At 37.5% G+C, this 18,950-nt stretch overlaps 1 protein-coding gene across 3 annotated transcripts in view; it reads left to right on the top strand.

Annotated features, from left to right (window-relative positions):
• The window catches only part of DBX2 (developing brain homeobox 2), a 36,719-nt gene that overhangs the window by 10,720 nt on the left and 7,049 nt on the right, over window positions 1-18,950 (top strand). For 2 of the 3 annotated variants that reach the window (XM_032248377.1, XM_032248376.1), the window contains exons 2-3: window positions 4,399-4,494; window positions 16,912-17,099. In XM_032248377.1, the coding sequence (XP_032104268.1) occupies window positions 4,399-4,494; window positions 16,912-17,099 (284 nt within the window). The remainder of the gene's footprint in view (window positions 1-4,398; window positions 4,495-16,911; window positions 17,100-18,950) is intronic. The other variant, XM_032248378.1, reaches the window with a different exon arrangement.

Below are 18,950 nucleotides of genomic sequence, written 5' to 3'. Positions count from 1 at the left end.
ACACACACACACACACACACACACACACACACACACACACACACACAAAGGGGAGTTTATTAAGTATTGACTCACATGATCACAAGGTCCCACAATAGGCCGTATGCAAACTGAGGAGCAAGGAGAGCCAATCTGAGTCCCAAAACTGAAGAACTTTTGGAGTCCAGTGTTTGAGGGGAGGAAGCACAGGAGAAAGATGTAGGCTGGTAGGCTAGGTCAGTCTAGTCGTTTTACATTTTTCTGCCTGCTTTATATTCTAGCTGCACTGGCAGCTGATTAGATGGTGCCCACCCAGATTAAGGGTGGGTCTGCCTTTCCCAGCCCACTGACTCAAAGGTTAATCTCCTTTGGTAATACTGCTATAGACACACCCAGGATCAATATTTTGCATCCTTCAATCCAATCAAGTTGACACTCAGTATTAACCATCACAGTAAGATATGAAATTTGGAGTGTCTTAAGATGTTCATTAATAGAACCTGATGTCATGCTGTAGAACCTAACTGTTTGTATTTTTTTCCAGAGGAAATAACTTTTTTATTTCATTCTCTGATGGAAATCTTGGGAGATATGTCAGTTTTCCAGGGTCCAGCTCTTATCGAATAATTGGCAGAGTTGCTGTGTATGAAATGTCTATCCCTCATGGCTAGCAATTAATTATTACATTAAATCTTCATTGTTTTTCTCATCCTTTTTTCTTTTAATTTGCTGTGAGCAGTCATATCACATTTCAGATGCCTTGAATGTTAATGAATCAATGAGATAGCATGTGTTAAATTTGTAGCTATTCCAGCACCTGACATGTAGGAAGCACTCCTTAAATATTATCATTATAAATGTTGTTCAGTGAGCCTACAGTTAATCATGATAAATGATTAAGCAACTGCATCTATATGGCACTGATCGTGTTTGAAATGCATTTTGTCTAGGATCAAATTATCTTTTTTACCCTTTTCAAGAGATCTTCCAAGTAGTTCTTAAGGGTTTACAGCACATATATCAACTTGTCACTTGTTTTCATCAAAGCTGAGTTTCCTCTTTTGCTCATTACTTAAAAAAGTATATGGTTCACTAAAGTGAAAACTGTGATATATATATATATATACATGTATACCTTCAATGCAATGCATTGTTTTAAATGGATTTCTTAAGGCCGTTCAGTGTTCCTGCAATCACATGCTCACTGGATTAGCATTTGACTTACGTCAAAGTAGGAACATGTAAAAAAAAAAAAAAAGCCCTTAATTAGAATTTTACAGTGATTTTTCACATAAACCAGCTTAAACAAGGTGTATTTACATTTAGCAATCAGGAATTGACTTAAACTCCTGTGTAAATATGTGTGTCAAAAAGGTGATTTAAAATGTTGAAAAATTGTACACAATAGAACTTCAAGCCTGGTCATGTCACAAAATGTGAAGTCCAGTTTTTTAGTCAAAACTAGAATTGTTACTGTAGATTATGATTACTTTTTTTGTAGTTACAGATTCTGATACTGTCATTTAGATTGCAGCTTACATATATTAAGATAGGGTAATGTAGAGCTATATAAGAAACTATTCAATTAAAATGGTTTTTCTGGTTAAATTCAACATTAAGATTAGACATCTCTAAACCACATTTATCACAAAGAATTTAATTGATCATTTAAGTAAACCATCAATTTAAAAAATATTTTATTTTCCCACTTTTAGGGCCCTAGAGTTAGGATGAGAAACATTTTGGTTAGAATAGAAACATTTGTAATATGTATATGTATCTATAAGGATGCAATATGTATGCCATATGTGCATGTATATTGCATACATATTAAAATAAGATGCCATATGTATATATTGCATACATATGGCATCCTTATTTTAATGATATCAGTAGTATGATCACATTTTCTATACCCTATATTAAGCAAGAAACAAAACCAAAACCTTTTTTTGTGTGTGTATTCTGTTTCCAGTAAACATGGTAAATGTTTAATTTTATGTCTGTAAATGCAACATTGCTGAGTCTTTTTTTTCTTTTACCTCAAAAGACAATAACAACAGCAAAAGTTCAAAACAAAACAGCACCATAACCATCCTTTTATTATTTATGGAATGGTTTTTTTTGGAGGGGAAATAAGTTAGCTAACAGAAATGTTTGAGAATAAACATAATGAGGCAACTTTTATACTTGAAAATATATTTCTACTTTTGGAAGTACTTCATGTATCCATAGCAATAATGAAAATGTAAATCTGCATAAATAATGCCATACTCTTGTAACATAATTTAAGATCTAACATTCAAATGAAATGATTTATAATTTCTAAGATGGTTTTATAGTCAATATTAGAACAACTTATGATAACAATGCAACATCAAAAAAATTTATAAAACTTTTGAACACCAAAACTGGTTTCCTTTTTATGCCTTTGCTTAGTGGCCATATTTTCAAGCATTAAAACAAACACTTGATTCTTTAAAAACCCAAGTATTAAAAAAACCTAAAAGCATTAATGTTAACAGCTTCCCATTGTAAGCTAGGAAGAAGACTGCATTTATGATTAATTTGCAATTTTAAAGCATCCAGGACCCTGAAACACTACAAAATTCTTATTGGAAACTATACTTATGTTGATACATCCTTCAAATAAATTGGCAAAAATAAACGTAAACATAAACAACTCTCAGTTCATTAAAATGCAAGTCTGAAATTACTGTGTTCTTCAAAAAGGTATGCAGTCATGTGGAAACAATATTCACTGAATGTGATTGAGAAAAGGAAAGAAGTTGTCACTTAAATATGAAGGGAGAATAATACAAATATTTATTTTCAGGTTATATTTTAGATTTCAAGATCATCTGTTATGAAAGATACCATGTTTTAGGATGGGTCAGGAAGCAGGGGAAGAATTAATTCTTGATCTTTCTTCTTTACCTAAGACCAGGGAAGTTTTCTGTTAGTTTGGAAGATCATTTGCTCAATTACTAAAAAATTACTGTTTAGAATGTGCTAGTCACTCTGCTGAGTGTGTCATGGTATGGGCAAGTGCCCACTTTAGGCCACCTCCACTTACAGTTATATTGTATTAAACCCATTCTATCAAAGGACATTGTGTATCTAAGGACTTAACCAAAGAATGGCATACAGTAAGTGCTCAATAATGGAGAGTTATTGTTTCATATTCTGTGACATTCTTTATAGCTATTCTCATCTACTGAGGAATAGAATTTAACTTAAAATGGTAAATTCAAAGGCGTCCTGCATTCTCTGCTGCTTTTCCAAGTAAGTTTTTATGCTTCGTCAGCAGTGCCTCAGTTATTCTGTAAACCAAAGCAGCAGGGTTTAATGTGCTCTGGAAAACTAATTGGTAATGCAATGGTAAGGAGCTAATTCCTCACTAAAAATCACAGCGGTCCTATTCATCATTTCTATGATGGTTTTATAGTCAAAATGCTAGAACAACTTAAACTAATGAAACTTCAAAAAAATTTTATAGAAGTTTTTGGCCACCAAAATGGGTCTCTTTTTCATACTTTTGCACAGGACTAACCATAAATAGTTCATGTGTCTCTCCTGAAAGTTTTATGAATAGCTTATTTTTAATAAAACTATGCAGAGCAGAATTACATGGCAACTCACTATACCAGAAACACAAATGCCTTCAGGGTGACTAGATTTCTCTTGAGATAAAATGTGATTATTCTCAAATACTTTAAATTATGTAAATGTGATCAGAAACACCATTTTTGTTATGGAATTGCTCAGTAAATTTACCATTACCAACATTGGAATCCAACTAACTATATGTTTCAAGGAACCATCTGAAATAAGCAAAGTGATATAAATTTTAAAAATTAAATGTAAGCACATAATATTTAAATCATTTCTTGGTAAGTAGGATGTCCAGAGCTGTGCTATTTAATATAACCCCTAGTCACATGAATATTTTTAAATATAAGTGAATTTAGATTAAATATTCAGTTATTTATTATGCTAGCCACATTTTAAGTGCACAGTAGCTGTATATGGGTAGCAGATACCATTTTGAAGAATGCGAATATAACATTTCCAATCATCACAGATAGTTTTCTTGGACAGAGTTGCTCTAGGGTATTTTAAATAAAGAAATAGTTGATGTTTACTATTTATAATGATGACCGCACAGAAAATGATCTAAGAAGCTTGGGATTTCATAGTCTCCTTGAGTCTTTTAACCACATCTCCCAAACCTTGATGAGATTATTTGGCATGCTTTTTGACAGACAAAGGCTACTTTACAATAATTTCAATACAAATGAAAACTAAGCAATGGTTCAGAAAACTAACTGCATTTACTCAATGACTTTTAGGAAACTGGAGTTTTGAATATTGTCTAAAAGAAATGGTTAATCAATGAGATCAATGCTTTCTCCGCAGCACCTTCCAAACCTTTTCTTCTGAGCGCCCCGCCATTCTACTTGGCGTGCTGCGGTGGGTCCTGTCAGCGCCCTGCATCCTCCGCTGCTTTTCCAAGTAAGTTTTTATGCTTCATCAGCAATGCCTCAGTTATTCTGTAAACTAATGCAGCAGGATTTAATGTGCTCTGGAAAACTAATTGGTAATGCAATGGCAAGGAGCTAATTCCTCACTAAAAATCACAGCGATCCTATTCAGGAGGTTTCCAGAGATTTATCAAACCCCAGCACACTGAGCAATTGTGAGCAGTTCCAATGGTATTGAAACCCAGGGCCGACACATCACTGAAAGCAACTTGTTTTCCATTTGATATAAAAGATCTCGGAGAGACCAGTTTGGCTTTTCTGAAATGTGTAGCAACACTCCTTTAAAGAAGAAGAAAAAAGAAGAGAAGGAAGGCAAAAAAAATATGCGTGTAAAATTTCCATTCTGCTTAAAATGTGATACAGAAAGTTACTAGATGTCTATGGAAAATAATTTAAAATTGTTAAGATCATGAAAGGAGATAAATCTCTCCTTTTTGGCATCTTGAAGGTAACCAACCAGAACTGTTGAAAATATTTTCAAGAGAACTCTCTTCTTCCAACCTTAGAAAAGCAAAATTTTATTAGAGTCTGAGGGTGGAGTGAGAATGTCAGACTTTCAAAATCTTGCAGCGTGCACACACACACTCACATGCAAAGGAAAAGCCTAGAAGTAAAATTCCCCTTGGTCTTGAGATTTCTGGGTCAGATGAGAATCTCTAGGCAGAGAATTTCAGTTTATGGTAAAGAAGTCCAGTGGAGGGGTGCATTTCTTTCAGCTGCCCAAGAGAAAACACTTATTCAGGTTAACAGCTCCGTCAGGTGAAAAGTGAAATAAGAGTTGAGTCAGGCTCCTGTGCCGAGCTCCATCACGGTTGAATTCAGATCCCTGCTGCCTCTGTGCATGTGTTTTGGGAATGTTTCAGGAAAGCAGTTGCTCCACAGAATAATTCCTGACAAGTGAGGCAGCAAATGCTGGCCGTTTAATGAGCTGCAGGCGGTGAACATCTCTTTAGGGGGCTGATACTTTCCCACAGAGCACTTTACATGGCTGGGACCCAGCCACAATGGGTGACAGACCCGTGACCAATCGTCACTTTCACTCGACTCATCCACACGCGACCTCACCACGATTTTTCACTCTGCAGATGAACTTTAGGAACCATTTCACTTGGAAAAGGCTTGGGCAAGGGTCAGTTGCCCTTTTGTATGGTCATAAAGCAAGATTCTGTGTGTCAATCTTTTCTCCTGTCTCACATTCCAAGTGAATTTCTGGTCACCATTTAAAGCACTTGATTGAAAAATAAAGCAGTGAATGAAGCTGACTTTTATAGACTCATTCTAGCTCATCTTCCCATATAACCCTGTCTACCTGAAAAGGGATTTAGTGGATGAGCTGAGTGTATACAGGGACTTGCTGAATACATAGGGCCCATTATCAACTGTGGGGATTGTTTATTAACCGGGACTGATACACTACTATTTTGGAAGTGACCTATTAATTGTCCATTTAACTAGAATGTATTGAATTCAAACAGAAAAATAGAAAGCATGACTAAACCTTTTACTCGCTCCTTCAAGGTGGTCTCCTATGAGGGCAATTGAAAACTCTTGTGCAAATTAAGGAGACATTTATCACCATATATTAGCGTATCAGGAAAAGACTTCTGGAGTAGAGACCTCCTAAACCCAAATATCTGTTACCGTATCATATGGCATCTCTGTGGAATTAAGTCTTTACTGTTAGATTTCGGGAGTGGATATCAAAAGCTTCGGTTATTTCGTTATGATACGATAATTAGTTTTTTACCTCAGAAAATCTCTGACAGTTCAGGTAAGTGGAAATGGACAAAAAATTCCGTGTAACAGGTGGACATTCATGTGCATATGTGTGAGTGTGTGTATGTACTTATTTTATAGTGATGTTTTAAGAGTCTCAAACCATCAAAGATAATAGATAGCAAAAAAAATTGGGCCCATTCAATTAATAGAGCATGTAAAAGTAATGCTAAAGACATTTTCTAGAAGACTTTATCTTCTCTGCTGCTTGGAAAATTACTTTAAGCAGGTCTCATTTTCCTCCATCTGCTTCCCAATCCTTCCTACTTTGTGCCTTTTGCATAACTGTTGTAAATTATGGTGTTTATCCCTGGAGGTTTATGAAGTCCTGTGTTTATCTTTTACTTAAAAATAAACATACAAGCTGAAAATCAGCACAGCTCTAAGCAAGGTTAGAAAATGATGCACTTGGTTTGGCTTCATTTCTAAAGTTGGCATTTTAAAACAGTTTAGAGATGCCACAACTGATTTTAATAAATGATAGTGTCTCATATTGTTAGCTATAACTCTAAAATGAATTTCGTATTTTCTTATTTATAATGTTCATTTGTATTGGCAGCAAATAATAATAACATGCTAGAATTAAGCTTTCAGTAAAGAATTTTACATAAATAACCAGGATGCCAAGGTACAGTTAATAAGGTTTATATCTGTACAATCATCTTTAAGGCACTTGCTAGGTTTTCTTTTTTCTTCTTTTTTTAATAATAAGAATGATTTTTATGCCAAGGTCTTTATATTATTTTCCATTGTAAAAACATAGGAAAATAGACTGTCCAAATAAACTTGCCTTAAGTTTCAGCTCAGACAGCCAAAATTAGGTTTATATTAAAAAGTTTAATAAGTGATTAAATCAATGGCCCTCATCATTGTTTTACAATATTGACTTCACTCTTTCTAAAAGAGTAGGATCAGACCAACACATTTCTAATTATGCAAGTGAAATATTATTTTGACTCTTTTAATGTGATTCATTTGCTTAATATTGATTTAGTTTTTCTTATTAACCTCTTAGATTCATGACTGACTTCTTGTTGCAATGTGGAAACAATCATTCATTCAATGGCCTTCTCACATATAGTAAATAGTTTAATAGGCTATTTAAGTGCAACCCTTACAGTGGGGAAAAATTAAAAGCCAGTGGTAACAGTTTTCTCCTCCCCCAAAGCAGTGTATGGAAAATCTTTGATATTACAACCATAAGGTTTTTTTCAAAATAATGTATTTCTCAAATAATATGAAATGGAAAGTTGTGGAAATTATGTAAATAATGACTTTTTAAAAATTACTTAACAAAGTGTAGGAATCTTAATGATGTTGACTAGCTAATTGAATTAATCAGGTAATTATTTTGTTTCATCTTTGAGTACCCAACTTGAATTTGACCTTTTGAGAATTTTATACCCTAAAGACAAAGCTTAAATTTGGAACAACATTATAAAGATTTGCAGCAAAGAAAGTATTCTTCTGGGACAAATTGCTCTGCCCTTTGGGAGATTAACTTATATTCTACATTTTAAGATAATTGTACTATCTCCTCTTTCTTGTTAAAACTTAAAAGAATGTAATATACTCTCCAAGTCTGAATTTTAGGATTGTCTTGAAGACAGAAAGGAAGGGACATTATTTTTCTAGTTGTGAATGTAGGTTGGTTCTGTGAGTTTCATGGACAAAGATGGGGAATGCTCTGATTAGTATTCTTGCCACCTGACCTGACTGTGTTCTCTTTTACTGCTCTCAGCTGGAGTGACCAGTGGACCGAGGATACTGACTAGGATCTGTCGAAATCTACAAAAGGCTGCATACAATTTTTAAAAAAGGATTTAATCTTAGCACTGTAAGATGTTCAGAGGGATGCAGAATTCTTTTTCTAATAGAAAAAGAAGCCTAATTATATTGCCTAAAACATAATTGAGTCTGTGCAAGACGTTGAATATGTATTGATTTCTCAAAAATACAGGGAGGGGTGTTCCCTAGATAAATGGCATTCAGTCCACCAGGGGCAATGTTTAAAGGAGTCAGAGACTCAAAGACAATAGATTTTCCAAGTTGATGGCTCTATTCAGCAGTTCTAGAGAGGCAGTGAAAGTATTGGAGTAACATTCCTGGAATGGATTTCCTTTTCTCCCCAAATGTTCGTAAGCATTTGAAGGGTGGGTGATGGGTGGGGGAAGGGAATTGCTTAGCAATATGGGATGCTTGTCTCTGATCTTGACTATAGCTCTGTCTGAGCATAACATGAAGTTTAACAGGGCTGCTTATAAAGTCCTGATTTTTGGTTTCAAAAAACAAGTGAAGAATAGGGTAGGGGGAGAATGGCTGAATAGAACAAAGCAGGAATGCATTCTTCTGTCACTCAGTGTGTGTCTATAAATGATACAGGGTTGTTGGATTGTCCTTTTGGAAATGGATAATCCAGAACACGAGACATCAGAGTACTACTGGACTCTGAATGGTTAGACTGCCTGCACCTGTTCTGTTATGGAGGCCCACTTTATAAGGTACATTGAACAGACTCTCATATAAAAACCAGGTTAAGAGGTAGACAGCAAGTTAAAATAGCAAAGACTCTGTATGACTAGTCAGGAATTTTGAAATAAATTGAGTATTTTTGTCCTGAAGAAAAGAAATGCTAGGGAGAACATGAGAGTTTTCTTTAACCCAAATCCACTGTATGCAAATAGATAGAAACTGTAGAATTGGAACCAATGAATGGAATTTAGGGAAAGTTAATTTTTGACTTGTTATAAGGGAATGATTTCCAGCAAATCAAGCTGTTTGATAAGGATTATCATGTGGCACCCCAACCTGCAAGATTATATAGAGACAGGAGGATAGACTTTTAATTTAAACCAGGTTAGACAAATGCTGTGTCTTCTCTCTCCTTCAAATCTACAGAAATCACATGTGCACACACACACACACACACACACACACACACACACACACACACACTTGAAAATAAGAAAGGTAAGGAAGTTCTTCACTTAAGAGAAGCCCCTGAAAGATAAAGAGGTAGGAAGTCGCAGCTGGAGGAATGTTACAGTAGAAAAAGGTGAGCCCACAGACAAGACAAGAACCATCCCCTATTTGAGGAAAACTGACTCAGGAGGGAGAGACAAAAACTCAAGGTTTGAAATGAGCTACTTTTAAGGAAATAGTTAATAGAGGCCAATGGTGGTGTAGCTAACCTGTTGGAGAGGCCTGGATTAAACAAATGACCTCTTGTGCCTTCTGATTGGTTTAATCCAGGCCTCTCCAACAGGCTAGCTACAACACTATCAGCCTCTATTAACTATTTCCTCAAAAGTTTTTTTTATATAGATTCCTATTGAATATATGTAAAAGGATGAATCGATTCTGTTTCTGAAAGTGTTATTGGTAGCCTCTAGCTTGAGTTATCCTGAAATAATCATATTTTTTACTAAAAGCCTTGAGAGGTCTAGATACAGTGGTGCTTCATAGACTTATGCTGTCATTTTCCTTACAAAGCCGGGGGATGCTGGGTTATAAATTAGTTTTTTACATGGAAAACCGTAAACTTAGAAAGCAAACCTTAAACAACATGGCTTGTTAGAAGTGCCCTTTATATAGCACTCCTTGGCCTACCTCAGGGTAGCCCAGATTGAGAGCAAAGGCTGGAACAGAACAGAAAACAAAGAGAAGGCTGGTGCCATGGCAGATGCTGGAAGCTATGGTGGGGCAAAGAGCAGCACTGGACATGTATGTTCCAGAAGCCTTCATAAATAGGTGAAAGGATATGGGGCAAAGGAAGTGTCCTCAATGGGATCAGTGATCCAAAGATTCACATGAGTTCTTGGTTAGTCTAAACATCACACACATTGCTGGCAAGCTGTTCACAGCACAAGATACTTTTGAATTGCAGTAATAGGTAGGCCAGAACTGCAGCTGTTTGTTCTCGGTCTGATGTCTAGGAAGTGACTGGATAAGGTCCCTGTTTGTTTGGTAGTGCTTGCTGGCTGCTACAAACACCATTGCCTGATTTCAGAGTTAAGTCATGTTTTCCAGAAGTTGAGGCAATAGGGAGAGGCAGTGACGACCACTAGATTGTCCAATGCTGTGTTTTTCTGTCTCCCCTCACCTCTCCTCCTTAGCAATAGCATGCACACAAAGCATACCTCCATTTGTAGTGCCCTTCACACAGGGCTTCTGGGAAAGATGGTGATTAGAGAGCATCTCAGGATCCAGGGAATCATGCCTTTGAAAAGTTTTCTATCCCGGGTCATTCTTTTTTTTTTTTTTTTTTTTTTTGAGATAGAGTCTCACTCTGTCACCCAGTCTGCTGTAGTGCAGAGGTGCAATGTCAGCTTACTACAACCTCTGCCTCCCAGATTGAAGCAATTCTCCTTGCCTCAGCCTCCTGAGTAGCTGGAATTACAGGCACACACCACCATGCCTGGCTAATTTTTGTAATTTTAGTGGAGATGGGGTTTCACCACGTTGGCCAGGCTGCTCTCGAACTCCTGACCACAGGCAATCTGCCCACCTCGGCCTCCCAACGTGCTGGGATTACAGGTGTGAGCCACCACTCCCTGCCTATTCCAGGTCATTCTGGTGTTTTAATGTGACTCTTCCCACTTTCCCACTTCTTTCCCTGCCCGCTCATACCTTTGACAATCTTTGATGTAATTTGAAAAAGGCATTGATTTGCCTCCCTCCGCTTTGATGTGTGACCTTAATTGTACAACTTAACTTTCTAGAGCCTAGTTTTTCGTGTAAAAAATGGGGGTGTTGGTAATTTCTTCTTCCAGGGATTGTTGTAAAGATTACGTGATGTAATGCATGTAGTTGGCACATATGTCAGCACATGTAAACCCAGATATATGTGAGAGCTGCATAATAATAATAATATCCCCAAATTAATAGAGTCCGTAGCACCTTGAACTGGTGGCTCCAGCTTTTAAAGCCTCATATCTGCTGCATGCGTTTTTTGCCATATCTGTTTATTTTATGTTATTTGTTTATTTTTGTTTACCTGGAAGTTTCCATATAAGTCAAACCTTTGTCATAAATTTATGAATAGTTGGATGTGTGTTTTGCAGACGTAAAATTTAGGTGCTTATTTGTATGTTTAGAAGATATGAAAATGGTATGGTTTCATCCATGTGGTTTGTGGTTAGATCCAGAGTGCTCAGAAAAGACTCATGGGTGAGCCATGGGAAGGAGCATCAGTGGTGGTTTAGTAATAGCAGCATTGTCATGTGCTTCTTGTAGGAACCCGAGGTACATTAGTTTATGAAAGCAAGCTTGATTTGTGTATTGAGGCCAGTGCTAAGAGAAACCAGGCAACTAGTAAAGAAGGGAAGAATATAACATTCTTTATTTTTGGTGTAATTTTTTGCTATTGGTTGAATTCTTATTTGTTATATTGGTTGTCTATTGGTTGAATTCATGTTGGCTATAGGGCACTGAAACTTGAGGACCAGACCCCGGAGTTAACCCTTTGACTCTTACAACCACTCTAGGTCTCACCTTTCAAGATGGAGGACTAGTTTGGGTTCACAATGCCCCAAATGTATGCCACAATGGTGAGAATAATTTATTGGTAAGCTTTCTTGATGGAATCTTCTTTTTCTTTACTTAAAAAACCTTATTTGGAAAACCTACGGGTCACTATTAAAAGTTTTGGGAGCATTTAAATGAGTTTTATTTCCCCACTATTTTATTTTAACATGTAGATCTTGGTGAAGAAGGGCCAAAATGAATAGAATCTTGAGCCTTACTTATAAAAATTCTACTTAGAAAAAAAATAAGGGTACATATTTTTTCTATTACCATAAATTCATTTTAGACTCTGTATATAGCTGTAAAAGGTTTTATTAACTCAGAAGACATTTGCCTTTCTAAAATGCTAGGTTGGTTATGTCCTTCTTGAAAGGCTCCCCTTGACAAGTTGTAACCTAAACTTGTTTCAGGGACCCTTGACCCTAATTTGTCTTTCCAGCTTTTCTCCTGTGTTCTTTCCAGTCATACCCTGCAATCCAGAAATACTAGGTTTTGTGACATTCTTAGATCTGCCGTGTTTCACACTTGTCTTCACTTGTCTTCATGCCTCTGCAAATGGTAATCCCTCTATTTTACCTGCCTTTCCCTTGATTGCCAGGAAGAGGAGTTGCTGCTCTAGGTGCTGCTCTCTCCTAGGACCTACTTTGTTGACCATCCTAACTCAGCGGCTTCTTATCTGTTGCACTAATGCCTTCTGTGCTGTAGTCTCATCTCACTGTATTGTGGCTATCTGTATTCTTCTTGGATTTTTCCTTATCAGCAGTGAACACCTTAAGGATGGATTGGATTCATCTTTGATTACTCAACAACAACTCAGTAACTCTGACAGGTTATTCCCGAAAAGGCTGCTACAATGCTTGCCTGTTTTCATTAGAAAATAAAACCAAACTTAAAACATGGACAGTGAAAATGAATTATATGTCCAGAATTCTACAATACAGTAACAATTTTGTGTATATTTTTGTCTTTTCAATTTTTTTCCGCATTTTTGCTTAGTTGTGAACATAATATATATCTTACATATATATATATATCATACTTTAAAAATCATAGTGTAAGTACTTTCTTTGCTGCTGCCTAATCTTCATAGTCCTCATCTTTAATGGTTCATTACAGTTTTACCAAGTGGATAATTTACATATACATTTCTTTACCTGTGGATATTTTGTTTTTTCTCCTAATTTTTAATACTTATTGCTGTAATAATTAGATATTGGATACATTTACAAATTAAGAATGCCAGAATGCAGAGGAAAGAGCCACTAATTTGAGTTCAGAAGATCTCAGTGCCAGGTTTGCTCTGTGTCCTCTGTGTGTCTTTGGACCTTAACTGCTCTGAACACGTCTTCACCTATAGTGTGGGGCATCTGTGGCATATGATTCTTATAAGGATCAAATAAAATCCAACAATGGGAAGTGAGGTAGATTTGTAGGATCCTTAATGTGAACTAAGCACTGAAATTTTGTTATTTTATTGAATCTTGGAAGCAGCCTTACAAGATCAGGTGGAAGATACTGAATAACTGGCTTTAAGTCATGCATGTTAAGTGCTGAGATCCAAACCAAGGAATGTTCAGAGAAGAAAAGCACTTATAAAAAGATGAACATTTTGAAAATTCAAAATATTTTTATTATTGACCTATATTTCATAAAACTGCTTAAATCTCTGAATAGTGAATTGGCTGGGTGCAGTGGCTTACTCCTATAATCCCAGAACTTTGGGAGCCCAAGGCGGGCGGATCACCTGAGGTGGGGAGTTCGAGACCAGCCTGACCAACATGGAGAAACCCTGTCTCTACTGAAAACACAAAGCTAGCCAGGTGTGGTGGCACATGCCTGTAATCCCAGCTACTCGGGAGGCAGAGGCAGGAGAATTGATTGCTTCTGGGAGGCAGATATTGCGGTGAGCTGAGGTAACATTATTGCACTCCAACCTGGGCCACAAGAGTGAAACTCTTGTCTCAAAAAATAAAAAAAAAGAAGAATAGTGAACCTAGTTGTCAAATCTGACTTTAAGATATGATTTTGGCATGAGACAGGCAAAAAGAATTAGTGGTATAAAAGGGGAAATAACCAATATCCTATGTGGAGGTGAATGGAAGGGTATCAGTGAAAGTAGACCTTTATAGAGAACTGGGCTTGATGACATCTCAGGGTTATGGCAATTCAAAGGAGGCACAGAGTTACAGAGCTGGAAGGAAAGAGGGAGAGGTTAGTGGATCATTTTGCAGAGTAAGGATGAGTTATAATAAGATGTAACCCAGGACTTAGCCAGGAGATCTTTTAGACAAATAGGAAAGGAAACTATCACATTGTAGGGGCCAAATTGACAAGATTTATTGTCGTTTTTCTTCTAAAATGCAAATCAGATCATGTCAGTATTGTATAGGATTAGTACATTTGTTGCGGTATCTGTCTCCTGGGTTTCAACCGTAGCTTTGTGACCTTGAACAAAATTACTTAACCTTCCTAAGTTTTATTTTATTTCTGTATAATAGTAGCATTCATGCCATAGATTCAATGTGAGAATTAAATGAAATGATGCATGCCAGTGGTTTAACACAAAGTAAGCATTAACAGTGCAGAGTAAGTGTTCAGTGTATGTTTATTATTATGTCCTGCCCTGCTTAAACATCTTCTATTGATCTTTATTACCTACCCAAACCCTTGCAGTTCTCTATTATCTGACTCCATTCCACTTCAGAGGTCCAAATGTTTTAATGGCCTGGCAGGTAAAAAGCAAGCTAAGCAAGGCTGTGGCAAACCGGGGCCACATACTCCATCTAAAAAAGAGGCACCTGCTACTCACTCTGAGCCCTGTGTGGTTACCTTTGAAGAGGTGTCAGAAATCTGGACTTCATATGAAACTTCCCACTTATTAAATGTGGGAAACTAAATCAGAATTCTTAACCAACATGCTAAGTCAAAAAAAACCCCATTTGCAGGCTGGATGTGGTTGCTCTCTTGCAGCCTCTGCTTCATGCTTTTCCCCAGCCTTGAGGCCTGCTTGCTTTTGCTTGGATAGACTTTATACCTTGTGCTTTCAGACATACTAGTAACTATTTGGATTGACTTTGGTTCTTTCTCTCTTAAACAGTATTGTTCTTTTAGACTTGGCTCGACCTGGCTATTTTCTCTGAACTCAATTTCCTCCTTTGTGATGCCAGTGCACTTTGCAGGTCTTTCTATTGTTGTAGTTAAGACATTCACTTACTTGTGTTTTCAGTAAATAATTCTTAATCACCAGAATTCATAGTAGCTATAACCATAAGCCTGCTTTCCTGGTACTGTGTTATAGAGTGAGTGTTCATGGGTCCCCTCTCCCATAATAAGATGAGCTCCTTTAGGGCAGGAATCATGTGCTCTTTGTCTGGGTTCCTCAGCAATTAGCTCAATGAGCCTGATACCCAGTGTATTAATTTCTTGTTGTTGCTGTAACAAATTACCATGAACTGAGTGTCTTAAAGTAACAGGTACTTATTATTTTATAGTCACTGAAATGGGCTTCACAGGGCTAAAATCAAGCAGGGTAGAAATGGGTTTCATAGGGCTAAAATCAAGCAGGGTTTTGTTCCTTGTGTAGGCTCTGGGGAGAATCTGTTTCCTTGTCTTTTCCAGCTTATTGAGGCTGCCTGCATTCCTTAGCTTCTGGCCCCTTCTTCCAACCTCACAGCAAGAATGTAGCATCTTGAAATCTCTCTCTGACTATGACCTCCTAATTTGCCTTCCTCTTCCAGTTATAAGAAATCTTATGATTACATTGGGCCCACCTGGATAATACAAGATACACCCTTCATCTCAAGGCCAGTTGATTAACAACTTAAATCTATTTGCAACCTTAATTTCCCTTGCCATGCAACATAACATATTCACAGGTTCTGGGGATTAGGACATGAACATTTCTGAGAGCCATTACTCTGCCTGTCATACCTGGGAAGCAGAATGAGGGAATGAACCATGAAAGCCTGTAAACTCTCAGAGCATGAAAACCAGTATTGTGCTAGCCACAAAAAGGCAGAAAGAGCAGTAGATGTCTCTGACCTCAAGGAGCTGATGATCAATGGAATTGCAGGGGAGTAACTGAGAGTCCTTCAGTTCTCTCTTCTCTTCTCAGATTAAACATCTCTGACTCTTGCAAGATTTCCCTGACATCCCAGGTTTATATCAGACCCCTTGTTTTGTGTTCTCAAATCTCCCTGCTTAGGAATACATCACCTTTTTAATGCTAGTTCAATAAATGCCCTTCCACCAGATTTTGCAGGTAATGAGGGCAATTAAATATATCCATCTTATTTCTCAGTGTGTAATATTGAGCAGAGTGTCTGACATATGTGTTAAAAATTTGGATAAAAAATGAATAAATAAACAAATGAAGAATTAGAGAAAGATGAAGTGTTTAAACCATGTACTACTTAATCTGCATTGGGGCTTTGTAACCTGGGAACTTGGGCTTTCAGATGTGGCATGCAAAATTGGGAGGACAAGCAAATGTATGTTTCCCCTGCACTGGAGAGCAAAGAGCATTTATCAGATTCTTAAAGGAGTCTGTATTAGTCTGTTCTTGTTCTGCTAATAAAGACATACCCGTGACTGGGTAATTTATAAAAGAAAGAGGTATAATTGACTCACATTTCAGTATGGCTGGGGAGGCCTTGGGAAACTTACAATCATGGCAGAAGGGGCAAGCACGTCCTTCTTCACTTGGCAGCAGGAAGGAGAAGAATGAGAAAAGTGCAGAGCAAAATGGGGAAAATCCCCTCATAAAACCATTAGATCTCAAGAGACCTCACTCATTCATGAGAACAGCATGGGGGAACCACCCCCATGATTCAGTTGCCTCCCACAAGGTCCCTTCCCCAGCTTGTGGGTATTACAACTCAAGATGAGATTTGGGTGGGGACACAGAGCCAGACCGTATCAGAATCCATAGCCAAAAAGAGGTTAAGAAGTACTGCTTTAAGTGAGAAGAGTTGAAATGAGGTAATTTGACCATAGTGTAGAGTAGGAGGATACCATATTGTTCAAGGAAAGACTGGCTTCTTTCTAAAGCTAACTGGGCTTTTGTATGTTTTTCTCTCACCTTTAGGAGAAGAGAGTGTGCTGCCTCTCCTGGCACAGGACTCTAATTCCAAAGCTCGGAGGGGCATTTTAAGAAGAGCTGTCTTTTCTGAGGACCAGAGAAAGGCTCTGGAGAAAATGTTTCAGAAACAGAAATATATCAGCAAAACAGACCGAAAGAAACTTGCCATCAACTTGGGACTAAAGGAATCACAGGTACTAATGAGCAGGAAGATGTCTACTGCTTCTGATTTCTTCTGAGGTCAGATGAAATCAGTCGTTTTCAGGGTGGTATGACCATAGGCAACTGCTTCTGATTTCTTAAGGGACACAATGAAATCCATTTATTTGGCAAGTATTTCATATATTAGGCATGGTACTACAGCCTGAGGTGTTCTCGAAATGCTTTTCATAATTTTTTAGTGGGTGGAGATATATGTATCATTTTCTTTTTGGAAATAGGTCCATTTGCTGAGAGGTCTAGGTTTTTTGCCATAGGGCTGTTTAATTCTTCCCAAATGAAGAGAAATGCTAAGGAGGTGGTAATTACATTATTAATCGTTTGCTCTGTATTCCAAGAAGCAGGTTAAATAATTCTTCAAAAAGCAGGAATCGCTTTGCCTTTCCCTTCATTTCCAGTCCAAAATTAAAGCATGAATGAGTGACTCATGAATACTTCCTAATGGGTTTCATGAAGATTTTGCTCTTTGGGTTTATGTCAAATACAGTTAAACAACTTCACATTTGCAACACTTACATACTTTTCTTGTACATTGATGTTTCATATAATTGTGAATGGGACTTCCTGGCTTTCGGAGTTGCATAATACTCCATTTAAAGTTTGGCCTACTTATTACAAATAATATTATACGGCACTAGAAGTCTCCTATTTAAATTTCCTTTAATTGTCGTGTGAAATGCAAACCGTAATAATCCCCATTTTCTAAATGAAAAAAGAAGAAACTGAACATAGGTCTTGTATCATGTAGCAAAGAGGTTTCAGAGGTAGGCTCCCACCTTAGACAATCTAACTCTGGGGTTTATGTTTTCTTTAACCTAAAAATACCATGTGCTAGCGTGCATAGAGTTCACTATACAGAGGCATCTGGCCAAAAGGGATGGTGGCAGCTGAAATGCAGCATGCACTCTGTTTGCCAGGTGGAGTTTCCTGGTGCAGGCCCACATCTGCCTGGGTTTAAAAAATTAACATAAAGTGACTAAAGGGTTAGAAGAGGCTCTGTGCTAACCACCATGCTCTACTGTTCTTCCTCACTTCCTCAGTTGACCTATTTGTTTATATTGGACCTTATTAAAACCTGTTATTATTGAGCTAAACTCTCCTTGATCCTAGGGAAGTGATCTGTCTTCACAAGCTGCTTGCCCCAACTTTACAAATTGTAGGAAGCAGTACAAGGTGTGATAGGGTAATTGGCCTATATTAGTCACTCTGTACTTTCCTTGCTGTGTGGTACTGAGTCCATAACCTTAACTGGTTATTCTGTGCCTCAGTTTTTCACCAAAAAAACTCAAACAAACACTGGGACTACGCCTGTAATCCCAGCACTTTGTGAGGCAGAGGCAAGCGGATCATCTGAGGTAAGGAGTTTGAGACCAGCCTGACCAACATGGAGAAACCCCATCTCTACTAAAAATACAAAAAATTAGCTGGGCGTGGTGGTGCATGTCTGTAATCCCAGCTACTCAGAAGGCTGAGGCAGGAGAATCGCTTGAATCTAGGAGGCAGAGGTTGCAGTGAGCCGAGATCATGCTCCAGCCTGGGCAACAAGAACAAAGGAAAAAAAAAAAAAAAAACAGAAACAAATATAAGAATTCTGTCTATGTCACCAGGCAGTTTTGAATATATAACAGATAAATCAGCAGCTAGATCTTGATGGTCTGTTGTGTGCAAGACACTGTGCTAGGTAGGCAATAACAGGGAATATTGATAAATACTGAATACAACACAGTCTGTGCACCCCAAAAGCTTCCACACCCCATGGAAGCTCGTAAAAGTTTGACAAGACTATATGATAATATAGACACTATCACATGGTAGGTTAGATATAC

The sequence above is a fragment of the Sapajus apella genome, unplaced genomic scaffold, assembly GCF_009761245.1.
Source record: "Sapajus apella isolate SASKATOON/1434 unplaced genomic scaffold, GSC_monkey_1.0 scaffold66, whole genome shotgun sequence".
Lineage (NCBI taxonomy): Eukaryota > Metazoa > Chordata > Mammalia > Primates > Cebidae > Sapajus > Sapajus apella.
Note: the sequence above shows the minus strand (reverse complement) of the source record. Positions and strands in the feature narration are given on the sequence as shown.